Source organism: Thamnophis sirtalis, unplaced genomic scaffold (assembly GCF_051295495.1).
Source record: "Thamnophis sirtalis isolate CommonGarterSnake01/CBP01778 unplaced genomic scaffold, rThaSir2_p1.2 scaffold_2, whole genome shotgun sequence".
NCBI lineage: Eukaryota > Metazoa > Chordata > Lepidosauria > Squamata > Natricidae > Thamnophis > Thamnophis sirtalis.
Genome location: NW_028261382.1, coordinates 123751104 through 123770181, shown reverse-complemented (window position 1 = coordinate 123770181; position 19078 = coordinate 123751104). Strand labels below are relative to the sequence as shown.

The 19078-nt window shown below is 35.7% G+C and overlaps 2 protein-coding genes across 3 annotated transcripts in view; one reads left to right on the top strand and one right to left on the bottom strand.

The window, feature by feature from the left end:
- The window catches only part of COX6C (cytochrome c oxidase subunit 6C), a 121029-nt gene that overhangs the window by 43814 nt on the left and 58137 nt on the right, over positions 1 to 19078 (bottom strand). The window lies entirely within an intron of this gene.
- The window catches only part of VPS13B (vacuolar protein sorting 13 homolog B), a 312128-nt gene that overhangs the window by 241249 nt on the left and 51801 nt on the right, over positions 1 to 19078 (top strand). For both annotated transcript variants that reach the window (XM_087706818.1, XM_087706819.1), the window contains exons 40-43: positions 3800 to 3996; positions 5349 to 5530; positions 7731 to 8080; positions 13889 to 14050. In XM_087706818.1, the coding sequence (XP_087562944.1) occupies positions 3800 to 3996; positions 5349 to 5530; positions 7731 to 8080; positions 13889 to 14050 (891 nt within the window). The remainder of the gene's footprint in view (positions 1 to 3799; positions 3997 to 5348; positions 5531 to 7730; positions 8081 to 13888; positions 14051 to 19078) is intronic.

Genomic DNA, 19078 nt, shown 5'->3' with positions numbered 1-19078 from the left:
CAGGAAGGAAATGGGGTAAAGAAAAAAGTGAGCATTCCAGCTAAGTTGGTAGAAGCTAAAATTGGGTAAAAATATTGCTGCATAAAATCATGACAAACCAAGAGCCACCTTGGATCAATCTTATGTGAAATAATGATACTTATTGTTGAGGTGAAGAGAATGAATGGACAACAGTGATGATGGTAACATAGACTATTATAAAGTAGAACAGAAACTACAGGGAGAGTTGGAATTATACGATTTTTTTTAAAAAGCAGTTTATTGAAAATTATTGTGGTAGCCAAATGTTATTCTGAACATTGTGTTTTTGTAAGGGATGGGAATGTTCCACAACTAATCTATTTTTCTAATCAGAACTCTATCTTGGGGCAAATCAAGGATTTCTTGTGTAGGTTTCCTGGGTTGGAGAATTGGTGCTCTTGGATGATTTGGTGCTCTTGGATGATTATTTAGTTTGGTTGAGATAAAGTCCAAATTAGTACCACAATTGCCTTTCAATCTGTGCCACTTTCAGCTTGTGCCACCCTTGGAAGACAGTCAGTTTGGTCTAGTGGTTAAGGCACCAAGCTAGAAGGCCCCAGACTATGAGTTCTAGTCCTACTGTAGCCATGAAAGCCACATGGGTGATCTTGGCCCAGTCACTCTCTCTCTCAGCCACTTTATAGATTGTTGTGGGAAAAATAGGAGAAGGAAGGTATATGGATATGTTTGCTGTCATAAGTTATTTGTAAAAAATAATAAATATGGATAAACAAACAAGTCAATTCTCATGGTATTCAAATGAAGAAAGCTGCTGTGTTACGACTTCTTTTGAAGTTTCAGCAAAATTGAAACCAATGTTCATGTTGCAGAAATAACAGCAACAATATTTCTGGAATAAGTATTATTTGTCATGTAGGAAGACTATTAATCTTATTTTTCAAGACAAAAGGAATACAATTTTATTTTTTATGGGACTCTCAATGGCACCTAATAATCTCACTTCCCCTGCCTGTGAGTCATTTTGTATAATATACTTGATATTCAAGTTTTCGACTTATTATTTTTGGCAGCTGCTACTGCATAAAGCATTTGTCTTCCTTTAAAATTATCAAGCTGGGCCACTAGTCATAACCTATCCACCCAAAAGAATAAATAATGTGGTATCCATAGAAATACATAATGTAAATCAGTTTAAATTCCCAAATTCAATTCATAAAGAGCTCTCTTGCTATAAACCTGTGCATTTTGGTGAGACTTTCTCCCTTCCTAGGCATTTGTGTACTGGATTATTACTTTATTTTTAATATTTCATATTAGGTAGCTTATTTTTTTTTTGCTTACCGAGACCTAGCATTTTTTAAGCAGTTCTCAGTGATAAACATAACAGTATGTATTTTTTTAACACGAATTCTGGTTTTCCTGTATTCTGTGTGCTTGCTGATATTAACAGGCTTTTTGGTATTGCATATATTAAAATGAAGGATTATAGCTAAAAACCCTGTTTTCGTTTGCTGTCTAGCTTGTTATTAACTAATGTAAAAACAAGCATCTTTAAATAGTTCACTCAAACTTGCCAGTGATTATGTAACCAGTTCGTGGTGCGTAATAAAATGACTTTAAGAGATTAAGAGGGTGTTCCAAATCACGACATTACCTAAAAATGAAATCACTTATGGTAAATCATTTCTAGCACACAATGATTCTGTTTGGGGCACATATATACTGTATATATGGAAGGAAAGCTTCATACTTTTTCAAGGGGACCTGAAGACATGGTTTTGCCAGTGGTTCTGGGGATCTCAAGAGTGATACGGAGCCCATCAAGTGGTTTGTTTGATTGCTGTTGTTTTGTGGGGGGTATTGGGTTTTGTAATTGCGTTTTTACTTCTGATAAGCCACCTAGAATCACTGTGAGTGTGTTGGGTGGCCATATACATTTTCTTAATAAATAAGCAAAATAAAGTAGGACAATTGAGGAAATAAATTTTAAGTTCACCCCCTACTCCACTAAGCAGATTAATTCCACTGGTGCAAGGAATCATCTAACTGGTAGTACATCTGCTTTGATGAGTATCTGGGGATTCTCACAGTTGGAAAGTGAAGATTAAATGATCTCCTCTTATTGTGTGTGTTGTGTGCACTGAGGGGCTGTGCTCCCTCAGATTGTCATATTATATCTATCTGTTAAATTCTTCTGGCAGGCTATAGTGGAAATTCAGAAAACTACAATCAGCTGCTTTGTACGCTACTTAATGCTGCATTCTCAGAAAGTAATCATGCATGTTTTTCTCAGAAAATCAGGCACTACAGGTAGTCCTCGACTTAACCATTCATTTAGTGATGAACGTCTCTGAAAAAAGTAACTTATGACTGTTTTTCACACTTAGACCGTTGCAGCTTCCCTATGGTTACGTGATCAAAATTCATATGCTTGGCAACTGGTTCATATTTATGACGGTTACAGTGTCCTGAGGTCACACCCTTACCTTTTGTGACCTTCTGACAAGAAAAGTCAATGGGGAAGCCAGATTCACCTAACAACTGTGTGACTAACTTAACAAATGCAACGATTCACTTAACAACCCTGGCAAGAACAGTCATAAAATGGGGTAGAACTCACTTAACAAATGTTTCACTTAGCAACATAAATGTTGGGCTCAATTGTGGTCGTACCTCAAGGACAACCTATATTCAGAGTTGGGTTGAAATCCCATATTGGGAGATATTTTCCATCAGATTAGGAGATTGTTGTGTAAAACTGGAGGCAAAACCAAACTTGTCTCTTCACATAGTTTTGTCATTGGTATGAGTCACACATCATTTCTCTTTATCAGGAGTTTAAGACCTGCCACCTAAATACAGCAATTGGAAGTTAAAAGGTTAATAAGATAAGAACCTTTTTTTTTAATGGTTGGTTTTTCTTATGACTGAGATGAGGTGGATATCCTATCCTGAACTGAGTCACACCCTGCATGAAAAGCTTCCAAGAAGATAATTGTTCTCCAAAATATTTCCTGATCTATTACAGATGTGCCCTGGGAAATACTGATTTCTGTCTTAGCTTTTGGTATATATGAAAATGGCATTTTTAAAAAGCCAATTAATTAAAATCTAAGTAAATGTATTCTAAGTACAAAAACATAATTCATTCTCTTGGTTGTTGTTGTTTTGATAATTATAGTAATATCTGCTTGCATTTTACTTTGCATAATTTAGAGAAATGTGCATACATTGTATGGTAGTTAATATTCCCTTTGTGTGGTAAGAAATATTCTCTAATCCCAGTGAAATAAATATCAGTATCAATTGTATTAATATTAAACCTTTTAAAATATATTAAGATGACTGACAAAGTACCGCTTCTGAATGGCAGCATCGGTCCTTTGGAATGGCATCCCATGGAGATATTGTTGACTTCCATCTTTATTGCTTTCCAGAAACAGCTCAAGATAAAGTTCTTCCAGAGGGTATTTAGATTGTGATGTCATCTTGGCTAAGATTTATAGACTGATTCTTGTTGGGACTTGTGTTTATACATCCTGAAACATATATTTCAATTTTAATTTGATTGTGGATTGTGTCATTGTATCTTTTTATTTCTGTGAATTGCCAAGAGTCCTTTGGGATTTCAGTGGGATCGATGGACAGACTGACATAGACATTATGTATGCATGTATTTATCGATGCATGCATAGACAGAAGCAATCTCTCTCTCTTGATGGGGAGGGACAGACAAATAGTGCAACTGTATATTACACTGAAATGTCTTTCACTTTGTCAAGAATTGCCAAACAACTAAGATTTGCAATTGTTACAGATCCCCTGCAGTTTGGAATACTGGGATGAGCTCCAGAAATCATTTGTTGCTTTCAGAGAGTTCAGCTTATCGGAAAGCAAAGTTTGTGAGTTGACCCTGCCAAGTATCAACTTAATAACTGATCCGAAAGAGTTTGTAGCTTCAGATCTTTGGAGAATTGTTTTGAACAGCAACCAGAATTCAGGGGATGACCAAAGGTAAATACAGTATTGATTATGAAACAGTAATTTAGTTCACTGAGACAGATGTGCTATTTTTTAAATCAGAAGCTAAAACACTGAAACAGACAAAAACACATGACTCTTCAAACAATTCATTATTGTAATAATAATGAGAGAAATCTCACTGAACTAGATGGCTGAAACACCACATTACACAGATCTAGATTTTTAGGTCTGGAAGAATGCTAAAATTGTCTAAGCCAGTGGTCCCCAACCCCCGGTCCGCGGACCGGTGCCGGGCCGTGGAGTACCTGGCACCGGGCCGCGCAGCGGCCGGGGGCCATGATCTCTGCAGCGGCCGGGGGCCATGATCGCTGCAGCGGCCGGGGGCCATGATCGCTGCAGCGGCCGGGGGACATGATCGCTGCAGTGCAAAGGCTCCTGGGCCGTGCGCAAAGGCTCCAGGGAAGAGAGCCCCGCGCTGGTACGCACGTGATATATAAACAATCAATGTGTCGTCGCGAACAACGCCCCCCTACCCCTGCGCGCGCTCAGCGGGCCACGGTAAAATTATCAAAGGCTGACTGGTCCGCGGCGATAAAAAGGTTGGGGACCACTGGTCTAAGCCTTCCACGGGTAATTTGGTTGGTCATGATATAAAGAAGCCTAGGTAAATCTTGGATCCAAGAAGTCCTCACCTGTCTTTCTCTGGCATGATCACAAAGAGATTGAAAACTTTAAAAAAAATAAATCACAGTATTACCTTTGAATCCAAAACTACAGTTATAGTTAACTGTTTTGTTGAGATAAGTCCAGTACATAGCCTACTGTATTTACTTGGCCATGTTTCAAAGAAATTATCAAGATTGACTACAATATATGAAATTGAAATAATAAAATAGCAGTTAATCTTTGTAAATGTACGTTTGTGTTCCAAATGAGGAATTTGTTTCTGTTACATTGTGTCCCCTCAGCAATCTGACAAAGTTAATTCAATCAAACAGACAATAATTGATTCAGGTTCATCCGAGTTCATCTGTAAAAACTTCATGGCTAAGTGAGAATAGAATCCTTTCTTTCTTGACTCTAGTTCAATCTTCTAAGAATACCTTACTCTCTCACCTTCTTTATTAGATAACTAGTGTTATGCCTTAGAAAACAATTCAGGCACAGGTTTGGAGAATATTGTCTAATAAGAGTTTATTTCACCTAAATGAAATACAATATATTCTTATTATAATTGAAATAATTATTCCAAATTAATAGTGTTTAATAATGACCACATTATTGGGGCTCTGATCCTCAAAGATGCTGCTCTTTTAGAAAACAATTTAATGAAGTGTATTAGAACATTATTTTTTGTCTTTTTTCTCATGTCCCTTCCCCAGTTCAGAAAGTGAATCGGGTTCCCAGAGTTCATCTGATCAATTTGTGACCCCTACTGCCCTGGCAGCCTGCACAAGGGTAGATTCATGCTTCACTCCCTGGTACGTGCCTGCCCTGGGGGTTTCAATTCAGTTTGCTCATGCCGAACTTCATCTTTGCCACCATCTGGATCAGCTGGGCAGAGGTATGTATCTTAAATTGTAGCTATTGCTTTTTCCATTTACTCATCATCCCACCTGCTTTACATTTGCAGTTCTTTTGTCCACTGGACCATATGCTCAGATAGCTTACACCTACTTATCAGTAGCAGGAATGTGTAAAAAGCAGATGTATTTGAAGGGAGTAATTGCAGAAGGTGCTTCATTTTTTAAGCTTCAGTAGTGGGCCCAAATTCCCCCTTTCCTTTCACTTTGTTGTGAGGCTAATGGGATAAATTTTGCTTTTCACTTTTGCCAGCAAACCTGCCCCACTTTATATGTGCCATTGAACAAAAAGATTCCAAAGGAAGTAGCTCAAAACTCAGTTACAGTATTGTTTTAAAAAGAAACTGGGAATAGAGATGCAATCCACCTGGTTTCATCAGTAATGTGTGCTTGCATTATTGTCAGTTTTATTTCCAATACATGTTATTACATTGTGTAATTTCAAATAATATTCTCCATGAGAAATGAGCAAATATCTCAGCAATTTCATGACATCTTCCTTAAATGATGGTTTTGAAAGTGGTGAATGACTAACATTTTCTTCAACATTTCTAAGTTTTCCCATTACTAATTAACATTTTTAGCACTTCAAATGACAGTGAAAGGAACAAAAAAAAAGCCTGAATCGGGTAGAGGTCCTTTAAAAGATTTATTTATTTTTCTTTTTTAGAATCTTTTTTTAAACTAAGCTATTATTCTTAATTGCTATTTTCTTTACTAACTTATTCATAGTGGAACAATTAAATGTATGCAACTGGGACTATTGTAGATTGACTATGTCACAAATTGTTTTCTTGGATAATTATTTTCTGCAAATTCAAAGTAATGTATTCTGTAATTATCTTTTTAAAATTTGTATCCTTTAAAAAAAGCATCTGTGAGAGGATTTATATGTATGAGCTTTGCTCTTTATATCTTTTTAATAATTGACTATATTTTCAATAATCTTAATTTCTATTTCCCTTTTGGGTTTATCAGATGCTGATCTCTACATCAATAATTACATTTATTTTAACTTACATATCAGCACTGTATCTGAACATACAGTCCTGAATGAGTATCCTCTACCTTCTCCTAATGTGTTTGACAATTTTGATTTCTTTTCTGATTTGAAGAATGTTTGCTGTTTAGTTCTTGGTAACTCTGGTTGTTTATTGTTTCACTTTTTTATTAGCATTGCTATTGCACTCAGTATCACTTTCACAATAGCAACTTATAGTTACTGGTTAGTGCACTGAAGTGGCAGGAAAATTAATGCTTTCCAGAGGCTTGTGATATACCAGCCAGTGCTGCTGGCCATGTGACTGGAGGGCAAAGATGACACCCTATGTCTGGAGATTACCGTGCTTCCTACTATATTCCTTATATCATTTAATATAGGCCTTAGCATATTAACATTTCCACAACACAACACATCCAGTGGTAGAATTCAGCCAGTTTGCACCACTTCAAGACAACCGGTTGTTAACTTCCTGAGCAGTTTGATGAACTGGTTGTTGGAAGAAATCATTAGGACAGCGACCCAGTTGTTTGAATCTCACCACTGACCACATCTTTTATTTATTGATGTCATACTTGTAAACACAAAGAGGCACAGAAAGGGTCTCTCTTTCATCCAAAATCTGTCCAAAGGTCAGGTTATATATTATAAGACTGCTCTTTCTTATGACTTTAGGTGATATCTTGGGACTTCAAAAGCTAACCTTACCTTTCACAAATAGGGACACTAACTCCCAGAATTTTTACTAATGTCCAAGTTTCTGAACCCATGGATCTCAGTGGCTCTTAAGTGGTCAGAGAAAGCTTTTGAAAATAGAGTTCAGTTAACCTTGCAAAAAGACACATGCAATGGTTATATTGCAACAGAATGAAAAAAAGTCATAAAGTTTTATTGTATGATTACGGAACTTGGATATAAGCACATTTTTTAAATAAAAATGTTGCTGATGGCAGTAAACTTTCAGTGGAGAAAATATTACTTTATAATATTTTTCAGTTTACATTTCATGTCTGTGACTACTTAACTATGGTGAAATAATATCTAGAATTTTTGTTTAAAATAAATTGACTTGATCTAGAAAAATATAGCTTGGTCATTCTGTGCAGATTTTTATTCTGCATACGTTCACTTCTAGTTTTATATTAAGTATTAATGATTTATTTTTACCTTTTGTTCTATAGAGCCACCAAAGTTCCTACATCCATTTATCTCTGATAAAAATGTGCCATCTGAATTAGAATATTCAATCATCTCTTTTGAAGAACCTCATACCTATTTCAGGCAATGGGGTGATGGATCCATCTTCAGAGACATGCAATTGTCCACTAGAATTGACTGCAAACTTTTGGAATGTAGAAATCTAACTAAGCAAACTGTTGCCAAACCATTTGGTGTATTGGGGCAGCTTTCTGTTTCTGGAAATTCCATGGAAAAGATTTTGGATGGAAGTTTGGTAGTGGATCCTGTATTCATCAGCTTTGGCCAACATACCATCCACTCTCTGCATAAAACGCTTCAGGCTTGGCAAGAGGTAAGCACGTAGGCCTGAAATGAAAAGGTTAAACCAGATATCATAACTCAGGATTCCTAAGAACGAAGAAGTATCAAAAGCTTTATAAGGCGAAGGGACTGAAATTGGAATGGTAAACTAGCCTCAGGTTCTTTTTATTGTGTGATGCATTTTATTGAAAATGAAACAAACGCAAATGAAATGCATGAAACCTATTTATATATCATCTTTTGGTATTGTATGAGCATGATTAGTAAATGTATGGATTGGTGGGGGGGATTTGCTCTTACATGGGGAAGAACATTTATTTACTTATCAAATTTCTACACTATTCATCTCACTTAAGTAAAATGAATGAAAGGTTGCTGAATGAATGTGAATTGAATACAAAAGTCTTACAGAAAAATGAATGAGAATTGAATTGCAAAAGATATATATGAAGAAACGTGAATGGGTTGGGAGGAAAGATTAGTAGTACTTGTAGTTAGATGGAGTTGATGAGGTCCTCAAATAGAAAGAGAGAAGTTTAAGGAACAAAAGGAAATGTATGAATTCATATAAAGATGTAGTACAAACAAGACTGGTTTGCAAGGATAGAAAGGTATGAAGAGTTACCATATTTTTCAGACTATAAAATGCACCGGACTATAAGACACACCTAAATTTACAGGAGGAAAACAAGAAAAAAACAGTTTTTGGTCTCCCCGGTCCCCAGAAGCACTCTGCAGTGCTCCACACACCCTGTTTTCACCAAACATGGGGCTGTTTCTGGCTTGCAAAGTGCTTCTGTGGGCTTGGGAGGGTGAAAATGCAATGCACAGAGGGCTTGGAGCCCAAAAACGAGCCCATTTTTTGTGAAAAACACCCATATTCATAAGACACACCTAAATTTTCACCCACTTTTAAGGTGGGGGGGGGAAGGTGCGTCTTATACTCCAAAAAATATGGTGCATTGATTGTATAAATTAAATTTTGCAATATCTATTTTTCTTTTTTTTTTACATATTCCCCAAAAGGAATGTTATGACACGATGGATGGAGTCTTATTTCCCATTTAGCAGACACCAGAGATTATGTGGGTTTTGCCATTACACCCAGGCCAATAACTAGGGTTTTGTTTACGTTTGAAATCCAAGCAGTGATCTGAATGTGGCTTCTCCAGTTGGAGCATAAGCAAAAATCATAATTTGAAGGTTCAGATCCAACCTTGTAATGCAATTTTGTACTTATCATGAAGTAATTAACTGAAATGGAAGGTACATATTCAAGGAGAGGAAAGATAAGGAAAAGATCTATGAGTTCGTAGTAAGAGAGCAGATTTTCAGGGTGTGCAAGTCACTGAGTGACTCTGGAAGGATGCAGACTGAACATAAGATGTAGCAAATGCCAAGGATATAGTCAATTGTCAGTAGGAAAACACTTGAGAACAAAAGTTCTCTTTTCCTCTTTGAATTCAATTAAAGTCTGAATGAGCCAGAAGATACCCTGGCTCAACTATTTTCTGGCAGTTATCTCAATAGGATATACAGTATCTAAGCTGATTCACAGAATAATTGATGCAGGGGCTGTAATAATGAGTTTTGCCCTGACAGAGAGCAGCTATCTTAGGCAGACCAAAACCTCTGAGGAGTACTTGGCAGAAGCTACAGCAAGTATATCCTGTTAGTTTTATTATCCATTTTGGCAATAATAAATTAAACAATTATAGCAGGAAAGAGTATTTTAAAATTCTTACTACTGTACCATTGAAAAGACATCAAGATTTCATGGATCAATTTGGATGGATTTAACTTTGGGTAAATGTGATTGGAATATAATTCGTTGAATAATTGTAATGTCTCTATTTCTCACATAATAATAACCAAGTAAGCAGTAACAACGTACTAAGACCCAAATCTACATATAAAATATTCTTTTCTTTTAGTTCAGATAAAAGGCATAACCAGGGAACATAGAATATTCACCCAATCCTCCAAATGATATCATGGTTTAAAATTAGACTTTCCCCTAATTTCTTGTTTATCCTGTTGAATGAAAAAAAGAGGAAGAATTCTATTACATTTGATATCTGGCACATATTTTCCCTGTTACTCTAATGAAGGTTTTTGCTATAATTATTATGATGTTATGTACATACAAAACTGATAGATTAAATTAATAAAATTATATCCAAATAATATTTTCTGCAATTATCCAAATAATCTCATCCCAGGATTTTTCTGTACCAATCTCCATATCTATACAAAGTTTTCTGCATTAATAAGCCATCACAAAACTACAATAGCAAAGCTAAAAAAGATAAAACATCTGTTTTACATCAGAGTTTCTTTTTTCAAGGTATTCCAGGATTTTCTTATTGTAAAAGGACATTCATAAAATAAGAGCTAGTGTGATTTAAATCTTTACATCTGGTTCAAATATCACTGTGAAAAAAGAGTCTTTGTAGCTCCAATTTCTGCTTTTTGTCATATTTTGAGCAATCTGCTTAACAGAAAACAAGCAAACAATTTTGATGGAGGACTGTTTGGATGGGCTGGTGGAGGAGTAACTACTGCAAAATGGCCTTCGTTACTTTGTGCAGTGAAAAAAGTCTCCCTAGTATCACATATGTACAAATAAAGTGCATTGTGTAAATATTTAAATGTGTAAGACCACATCAGAAAATGATTGACCGACTTAAACTATAGGGAGCCTTTAAAGAAATACCCTGAGTTGGAAACAACAGGATTGTATAAGCAAAGCCATATGTTGCCTTGTAAGATGTACCAGTCAGGTACATTCTATGAATAGTTAGACCTGATTTATATGCAGGGTGGCAATGTTCAAATGACCCACAGAGGATATGCCTCTGTAATTGTTGTTGCAATTTCCTTGTTTCCTCTCATTTTGGACGTTTTTGCCACCAGCTTCTGATGTGGTGGGTGAGTCTCTAGCCGAGAGTGTCCTTGATTAAAAACTCATCCTATTTTTACATTAGGCTGCATTAGTTATTGAGGTGGGCTCTGAACTACATATTAATGTTAATTGGTAACAACATGTTTCTTCAGTGGGTTCTCTTCTTCTACCACATACTGAAAATTAACTTCCCATTTTTTGTCATGTTCAGTGTTCACAATTAACACGGTGTCCTACCAGACTACCACCATTAATTGAATTCCTCACATTTTCTAACCAAGTATCAGAAACAACAATTTTGTACACATTGGGGATAAGAGCTGACATAGAAAGCTTAAAGTAATATGGCCTTATACCTTTAGGTCAAGAGTTCAAGATAAACGGAAGCCTCTGTTGGAATTTGTTTTCACCAAAAGGTGAACTAATTTTATTCTTAACTAATGAAGGAAGTTTTAACAATAGAAATAGGCATTACAGGCATCATCAGGCTATGTGCTTTTATGGTCCAGGTCATCTGTTCAAATGCCAAGATGATAGACCTTTTTTTTCCTTTTAAAAGCAATTGCTTTTATAATTTTTAAGTTTACAGGGCCTTGAAAATTTAATTGGGAGCACGTTTTATTCAACATAATAAGAATACTGTTCTGAGTTTCTATAGGATTCCATAATTTAAGTGAAAAAATGTTCTGGAAATTTAAGGGACATAATCCAGTAATTCTAAGGGCTTATGTAGATTAGTAAATGTGTTGTTTAAGGTTACCATTATTTATGGTAAAAATTTAAAGTTTGGATTATTTTGCCAACAAAATGTTGGCCCAGTAAAATATTTCACTATACATTTATGTAGCATGTATAATATTAGATATTATAGAGGCCAACACACAATTTTCAGATTTAAAAAAACATTCTTTAAGGAAAACCTCTTTATAAAATGGTAATAAATAAATACATGTCTGTGACTAATGGTAATCAGAGATGTATCATTAAAGAATGTCAAAACAATATATGTTCTTATGTAGCGCCAGGAATGACAGTATTGTTTTCTTCAATTATTATTAAATTTTTAATTAAATTACAGTGTTTCTAATTAATAACATTATAAACTATATAACATTAAATCTGTAATATCAAATCCTCTTGACCTTGTTGCCTCTGCCCCCATTATTTTGAAGCCCCTTTCTGACTTCAACAATTGAATGGAGTTAAGAGTGGATAGGTATCTACATATACATTTAAAAGGGGAGAGGAAATAAGCAGGGAAAGGATGCAGCAATTCAATCCTGCCAAGAGAAGTTAGGTGAATATAATAATTTTTTAAATATATTCAGTAAAATGAAGCATACACATTAAAGCTGGTGGTCACCATAAAAACCAATTTCTGCAAAGGTACATACATCATCATGGGTGATTTTGCGTAACTTTCAAATATAACGGATTACATACTTCGTGCACCTAAGAAAGAAGCTTTTTGTGTTAGTCTAAATGAAGTGTTGACAACTACATTTTCTAAAGTGCATTCTTTAGAAATCTGATGGCCAAGAAAGACTTGGCTGGTTGAGAAATCTGGATATCTTCCTCGCTTTTATATCCTTTCATGATATTACTGACAGAACCATGAGTAACTAAACAACAAGGGAAGAATTTACCCACTGGTATGGGAGAAGATTCTACGGAAGAAGAAGAAAAAAATCACCCAGATATAATTCCAGCTGTGAAACTGATAATCAGCATAACAATATAACTAAACATAATGGAAATATAATAAGGAAAATGGAAGTGAAAATAGGAAATCCGTTGTGGTCCTGTAGGCTCCAGTAGAAGAAGTGGACAACATAATACTGTATATTACTTATTTGAATGAAGAATACTGAGAATTGGCAATCAGCTTCAGATTGATGGAGTGAGAAAATATAAAGATCAAAATGTAAAGGAAGAATGCCTTGAAGATCTCTTTGTAACATTGCCACTTACTCTTCTGCATTCAAACCATTCTTGTAACACAGTGTATTATAGGGATTAATAAACCCTTGAGAAATTGAAAATTTATGCATTGTTAAATAAGGCAATGGTTCATATTGTGTGGAAAGATGTCCAATATATCCGTTGTTCTAGTCTAATCTTTTAAAAGCAGAAGCAAGGCCAAATACAATTGATTGAAGACAGGCAATAAACAAATTTCTCTAATTTGAATGTCAGAAATTTATGTTATACATTAGTACATTACCCTCATGACCTGCAGTACATTGTTCATTTTTCACTTACGTGCCTTGCTTTGTATGCATTTTGAGAAGAATGTTCCCAGGTACAGAAGCATTTCTGAGTACCATAACTGAACATTCACATATTTATCCTCAAGCATAAAGGCAGACGTCATTCTTCGACGGTTGTTCATGCAATTAAATACTACATTTGTTGCTGAGCTACTTTAAAAGGAAAATAATGATCCCCCTCCCCCCAAAAAAGTATTTGGCTACATAGTAGCCTTGCAATGGAAGAGAATATCAACCAGCCCTTATATAAGTTTGAGAATGGCAACTACTTTATTATCATTAAAAAGTTAATATCCTTTTATTTCCAATGTGCACACAGCCTGGTATACAGCAAATCTAAATTGTTGGAGCATTCTAATATTGGCAGTATTAATATAACTATAGAATGGAAATAACATTTGTTCACATGTCTATAACATATATTAAATGTTTTTTAGAATTGCAGTTCCCTTGTTTTTGTCTATGTTAACAATTGAAGATATATAAATGGGTATACATTTTGGGATCCATCATTGATTCTGGTATTTTTGTTATGAGGAAAGAATGCTTTGTAGGAAAGCTTATGCTAGCGAAGACACAAACGTTTTCTCCATTGAGCAGATAATTGCCAAACATCCTGGAATTATTCTGAAGCTTGTTTGGTTTTCTATTCTCTTTCTTTCAGAATCAATGCCCTGAGGCAGAAGAAATAGTCTTTAGCCACTTTGTAATCTGTAATGACACACAGGACACACTGCGGTTTGGCCAGGTAGACACAGATGAAAATGTTTTGCTGGAGAGTCTTCATAGTCACCAGTATAGCTGGCGCTCTCACAAGTCCCCACAGGTATGTATGCCATACAAGTTGCGATAGTTGTTAAAAATGGAAAGTGTTGAAATAATTCAATTTAAGTTTTTGGAGGCGATGTAGGGGGGGTGGAGAATTCATGCATTCTCCTGTCTTTAGTTTTCCAGATTTCAGCCAAAGGTCCATGCTTAAACTGCAAGACAGAAGAGATAAACAAAAAGGATGAGCAAACCCAGAAATGTTTATATTTCATTCGGGTTTGGAGCTGTACAGCAGTGTTTCTCAATCTTGGCAACTTGAAGATGTGTAGACTTCAACTCCCAGAATTCCCCAGCCAGCATTCTGTGAGTTAAAGGTCCACACATTTTAACATTGCCAAGACTGAGAAACACTGCTCTGCACTCACACGCGGTCCAATTTTTTTTTAAAAAAAAAAAGAACTTCAGGCTTCTGTATGTGAGCATATAAATAATTCATTGGGCTTGAGAGAAAGCAAACGTCTTCAGCTTTGGGGATGTTAATCCTAACAATGTGAGCACAAACCTCCTGTTGACATAAGACAATACAACTGACAGTACAATACAATAAGACAATTTGAAAATGACAGTCCAAAAGCTGAGCAATGAACCAGAAATAGGGATCTTGGAGAAGGATATCCTTGATGATAACTGCTGTTGCATACTCAAACATACTGACATTAAAATCTCAACTTCACCACTCTTAGGGAATTCATAGATATCCATTATTCATCAGCATCTAATTGTGATGAGAAATTTTCCTCTCTACATATATATGCTTAAATTGTGTATGCTTTCACAGAGTTGGGGTACATGCATAGTGCGTATAGGCACAGAATTGCAGAATGTAGTGAAGAACCTCGTGTTGCTTCAACAGAGAAAACAACCATCATGTTTTTCATGATTAGTTTCTTCATAAAAGCTTTTTAGATTTTACAGTGAGAAGGTGTCTTAACCGTAATAAAAAGAGATTCTAAAAAAAAATCAAATATTTCTACCATTTTTTTACATGTTTTAGGCAAAAATAACAAATGTATCAATAGGAAGATCCCTGCAGTGTGCTGTTTGCTGTTGAACATAAGCAAGAAAGGGATTGGACTGTGGAAAATTAGATTCTGACTGCAAAATTCTGAGGTCATAGCTGAAAAGTAGCAACCTGGTGATTGAAGGACAATTTCATATATTGCTTGACTGCTGTTGATCATGCTGATATTCCAGAATTATCTAGGCTGAGCACTCTTGAAAGAGGACTTGGTAGTGCTGTATGTTGTACTTGTACTTGGGGGAAAATTTTGTGAGAAAATACGATAATTTTGGGAAAACCATTATCTGTAATTTTTTCCTCTTCCTTAGTAGGAAGAGGTCTTCCTTAGCAAGAAGATATGTAGCATACCATAGAGAAAATGATCTCTATGATCTGTAAATTGAGTGCAGGTTAATTAAGCGGCTAAAGTCAATCACAGAAAACTGGACTTAGTATGTATTTACTGTAGAATAACCATGCTGGGTTCATACATTTAAAAAAAAGCAAAAGAAGAGCAGCTTTAAAATTTACTCTGCTATAGTTTATCCATTGCAGAAAGCAATTTAAGAGGAGGGGAAGTGGATGATCTGCAAGTTATGACCAATATAATTGATAAATCTCTATTTTTCTCTACGCTTTTTTCTTATGTGGAAGTAGTGTTTTCACATTAATCTTTCCCCTTTGAAATAGCTTTTTTTTTTAAAATAGCTGTTTCTGTCTCTTTTTAAACTGCAGCAAAACTGAGCCAATCATGATTAGGACTTTTTAACCTTTTTATCTCAACATAGTGAAAATCATACTTTTCCCACTTGTCTTTCTGCCAACATTTAGAAAGGAAGTAAGACTGCCCAGATAACTGCAGAATGTTATTTGGCTTGTTAAAAACCTGGAAGGACAGTTGAAGTCTTCCACAAGCAATGAAATACGAACAGTCCTGATTGGGCATAGTTAAAGTATCCTTGTCTGGAAGCATCACTGAGTATTCAGGGATTATAGCATATTATTTTAGAGTTTTATTGCTTTTATTACCTGTGTGACTATGAGATGCCCACTTCTCACTAATAGAAGTTAACTGCACAAGTTGGTGATATAAAATGAAACAATAGAAGATTTCAGAGGAAAAAAGAAAAGGATGGAGGATATTTTAAAGTACTCTAAACAAGACCAATTTGTTGAAATTTCTTGCTAAACAAATAACATAATTGCAAACTCTACTGTTCTCCAGAGGGCATTCATAACTTTGAAATGGATTTCCCTCTTCCTGTATCTATACACTTATCTTACTCTTCTAGGCAAAGTGAACAGGGACAGAAGGGGGAGGGGTCCAGCTGGAAATTGTAAGAGCCCCTTCTATAACTTCTTTCTGGGGAGCATTTCTTCCTTGGGAGGCTCCCATGGACTCTTTCGTAGCACACATTTGGTTGAGGCCAAAGGGAAGAAAAGCAAAATAGCAGCGAAGCATTATTAATCATCAATAGCACTAAATGCTTGGCTGTCTAAAACCCAATATTCTGGTAATTATTAAGTTAATGAGCTTTGTAATATTCCATATTATTATAGTTCTATTGATATTTTATTACTTCTCCCTGCACACCAAAATTGAGGAAGTGGTCCATTTGGAAACCAATGAATTTGGTTCAATACGGTCGTCTTTTGTCTTCTAAAGCTACACCTGCATCATGTAATTTGTGTGGCTATTTTGACCAGAAGAGCAATGTTCTTGCTTTAATTTTTAATCTGCCTTAATATTTCAATGGCATTTGTTTCTAAGTATCCAGGATTAATACAAATTCATTGGGAATTCGGCCTGGGCATGTTATATTGTGGCATGTTCCAAACTCTTTTGCTGCTTGACTTCTTGAGGGACTAATTGTATTTCTTGGAGTATAAGACACACCGGAGTATAAGTGCACCAAGATTTTGAAGAGGCAAATTTTTTAAAAATTTTTTTGCACTCTGGAGATCTTCCAAAAACGTTTTGCAAAAAACTGGCCTGTTTTTTGTGAAAAAAGGGGCATGCATAGCCTGTAGGAGGCTTGTAGGTCCATTTTTCGCTCATTCTTGTCCTTCCCAGCCCCCAGGAGCACTCTGGAAGACTCCTACAAGCTATGCACGGCCATTTTTGCAAAGGGGCGGGGTTTTGGGAGACCAAAAATGCTATATTTAGTGTATAAGATGCACCCAGATTTTCACCCTCTTTTTTGAGGGAAAAAAGTGTGTCTTATACTCTGAAAAATATGGTATTCTCTGGAGGTCAGAATAGTGCCCAACTGTGGACAAACCATGCAAGTGTCAGTTTAATGGAATGTGAGATGACTTCATCATTCTGAAGCTTTTTCATTCCTCATGATAATTCTCATCTTGCCAAGTTACTGAATTTTAAGAACTCTGGGAGCAGATTTTAAGATAAATGTGAAATATGAAATAATCCATATTTCGGAGTCAGAAAAGTTCCTCTAGGCATTAGTTCATATTTGACTTGTTCAACTCACACTTGGGAATAAAATGAGTTAGGATCAGGTCTCAAATACCACACTCCCTTATTGGGAAGGAAAACCTGTGTCTCATGTTTCTTGTTACAGAGGCACTAAGCAGCAGCGATTGCCATAAAATATTTTATTTAACCTTGCAAAAATGTTTTTTTAAAGTATGGCGAAGCAGTTCTTTTAATGAAAATGAATAGTTTTCAAAGAGTTGGATTTCATTAACATTTGCATCATTTAGAGACTTAATTGTTATTTTGCTGATTATAGTTGAGAAGAAATATTGTAATTGCCCATTTAAAGTACATAATAAAAATAAATAAAAAGAGGCTTAAAATTCCTTTGGTTTTGCCTCAGTGGTATACAGCTAAAACCTCAAGACATATTTGTTTCAGATGTAAATTTGGTAAAAGAATCAAATTATGGGATTTGGAAGTAAACCCTTTATTTAATAGCTACTTAAAAACAGCAATAAATAGAAGATAGAATTTTACATTCCCATATTTTGGAAAACAGCTGCACATCTTATTGAGTACATATGGTTAAAAAGATAATTCTTAGACTTATTGTTTTGCCTTTATTCTTTATTCTTTTTATGCCTATCTTATAAACATCTCACTGCTTTTTGTTCAAACTGTACTTCTCTAGCAGATAATATATCTACCACACTTCTTTCATGTGTTCATGTGGACATGTTCATGTGGACATCTCGTGTGTTCTGATGTCCTTGATATTCAAGATGTTGCTTGAGTCCAGGTAGTCCTCGACTTATGACTAGTTGCTTAGTAACCATTTAAAGTTATGACAGACCCCTTCATCCCAGTTCCAATGGCCCCATCCACCCCCCATGGTCACATCACCACATTTTGGGAACTCAGCAACCAGCCCACAATTATAAATGTCTATAGTGCTCCATGGACGTATGACCTTGATTTAGAAAAATTTTCCTGGAAAAAGTATACTTCTGGTGTTTGGCAAAAGCACTGTAGGAGATCACCAGGCTGAGCCGAAGGAAGGGGCCAAGCAAATCATCAGTTTGGAGTCTTTTCATGCCCACAAGAGATCTAAGATCAGACCATCTTGAATTCCATTTACTCTTATCTACCACCAGTTTGCCTTAGCTATTAGTAGTTCAGATTCTTGTTTAGAGGTATCATGGAAAAAACTTGTACTTCTTGAATAACTCTGGTTCCTGACTTCTTGCACTGTTAAGTGAACAATGACCTCAGTTAACAGCCACTGCAAACAAAAGGTCATAAAACTGGGCAGGGTGTGTGATTATCTGTTTTACTATTATCGCAACTTATAACTATAATGGTTAGACTCCATTACAGTTGTAAGTTGAGGATTACCTGTACACGATTCTATTCACCTTCATACTTAGGAACTGGTGCATAAAACTATAACGTATACTGCCTTCTTGCCTCTGGAAATTGTAATTCTGTTAAGAGCAATAACAACAGTACTTAGACTTATATACCAGCACTCTCTCAGCAGTTTACAAATGTCATCATGTTGCCCCAACAATTTGGGTCCCATTTTA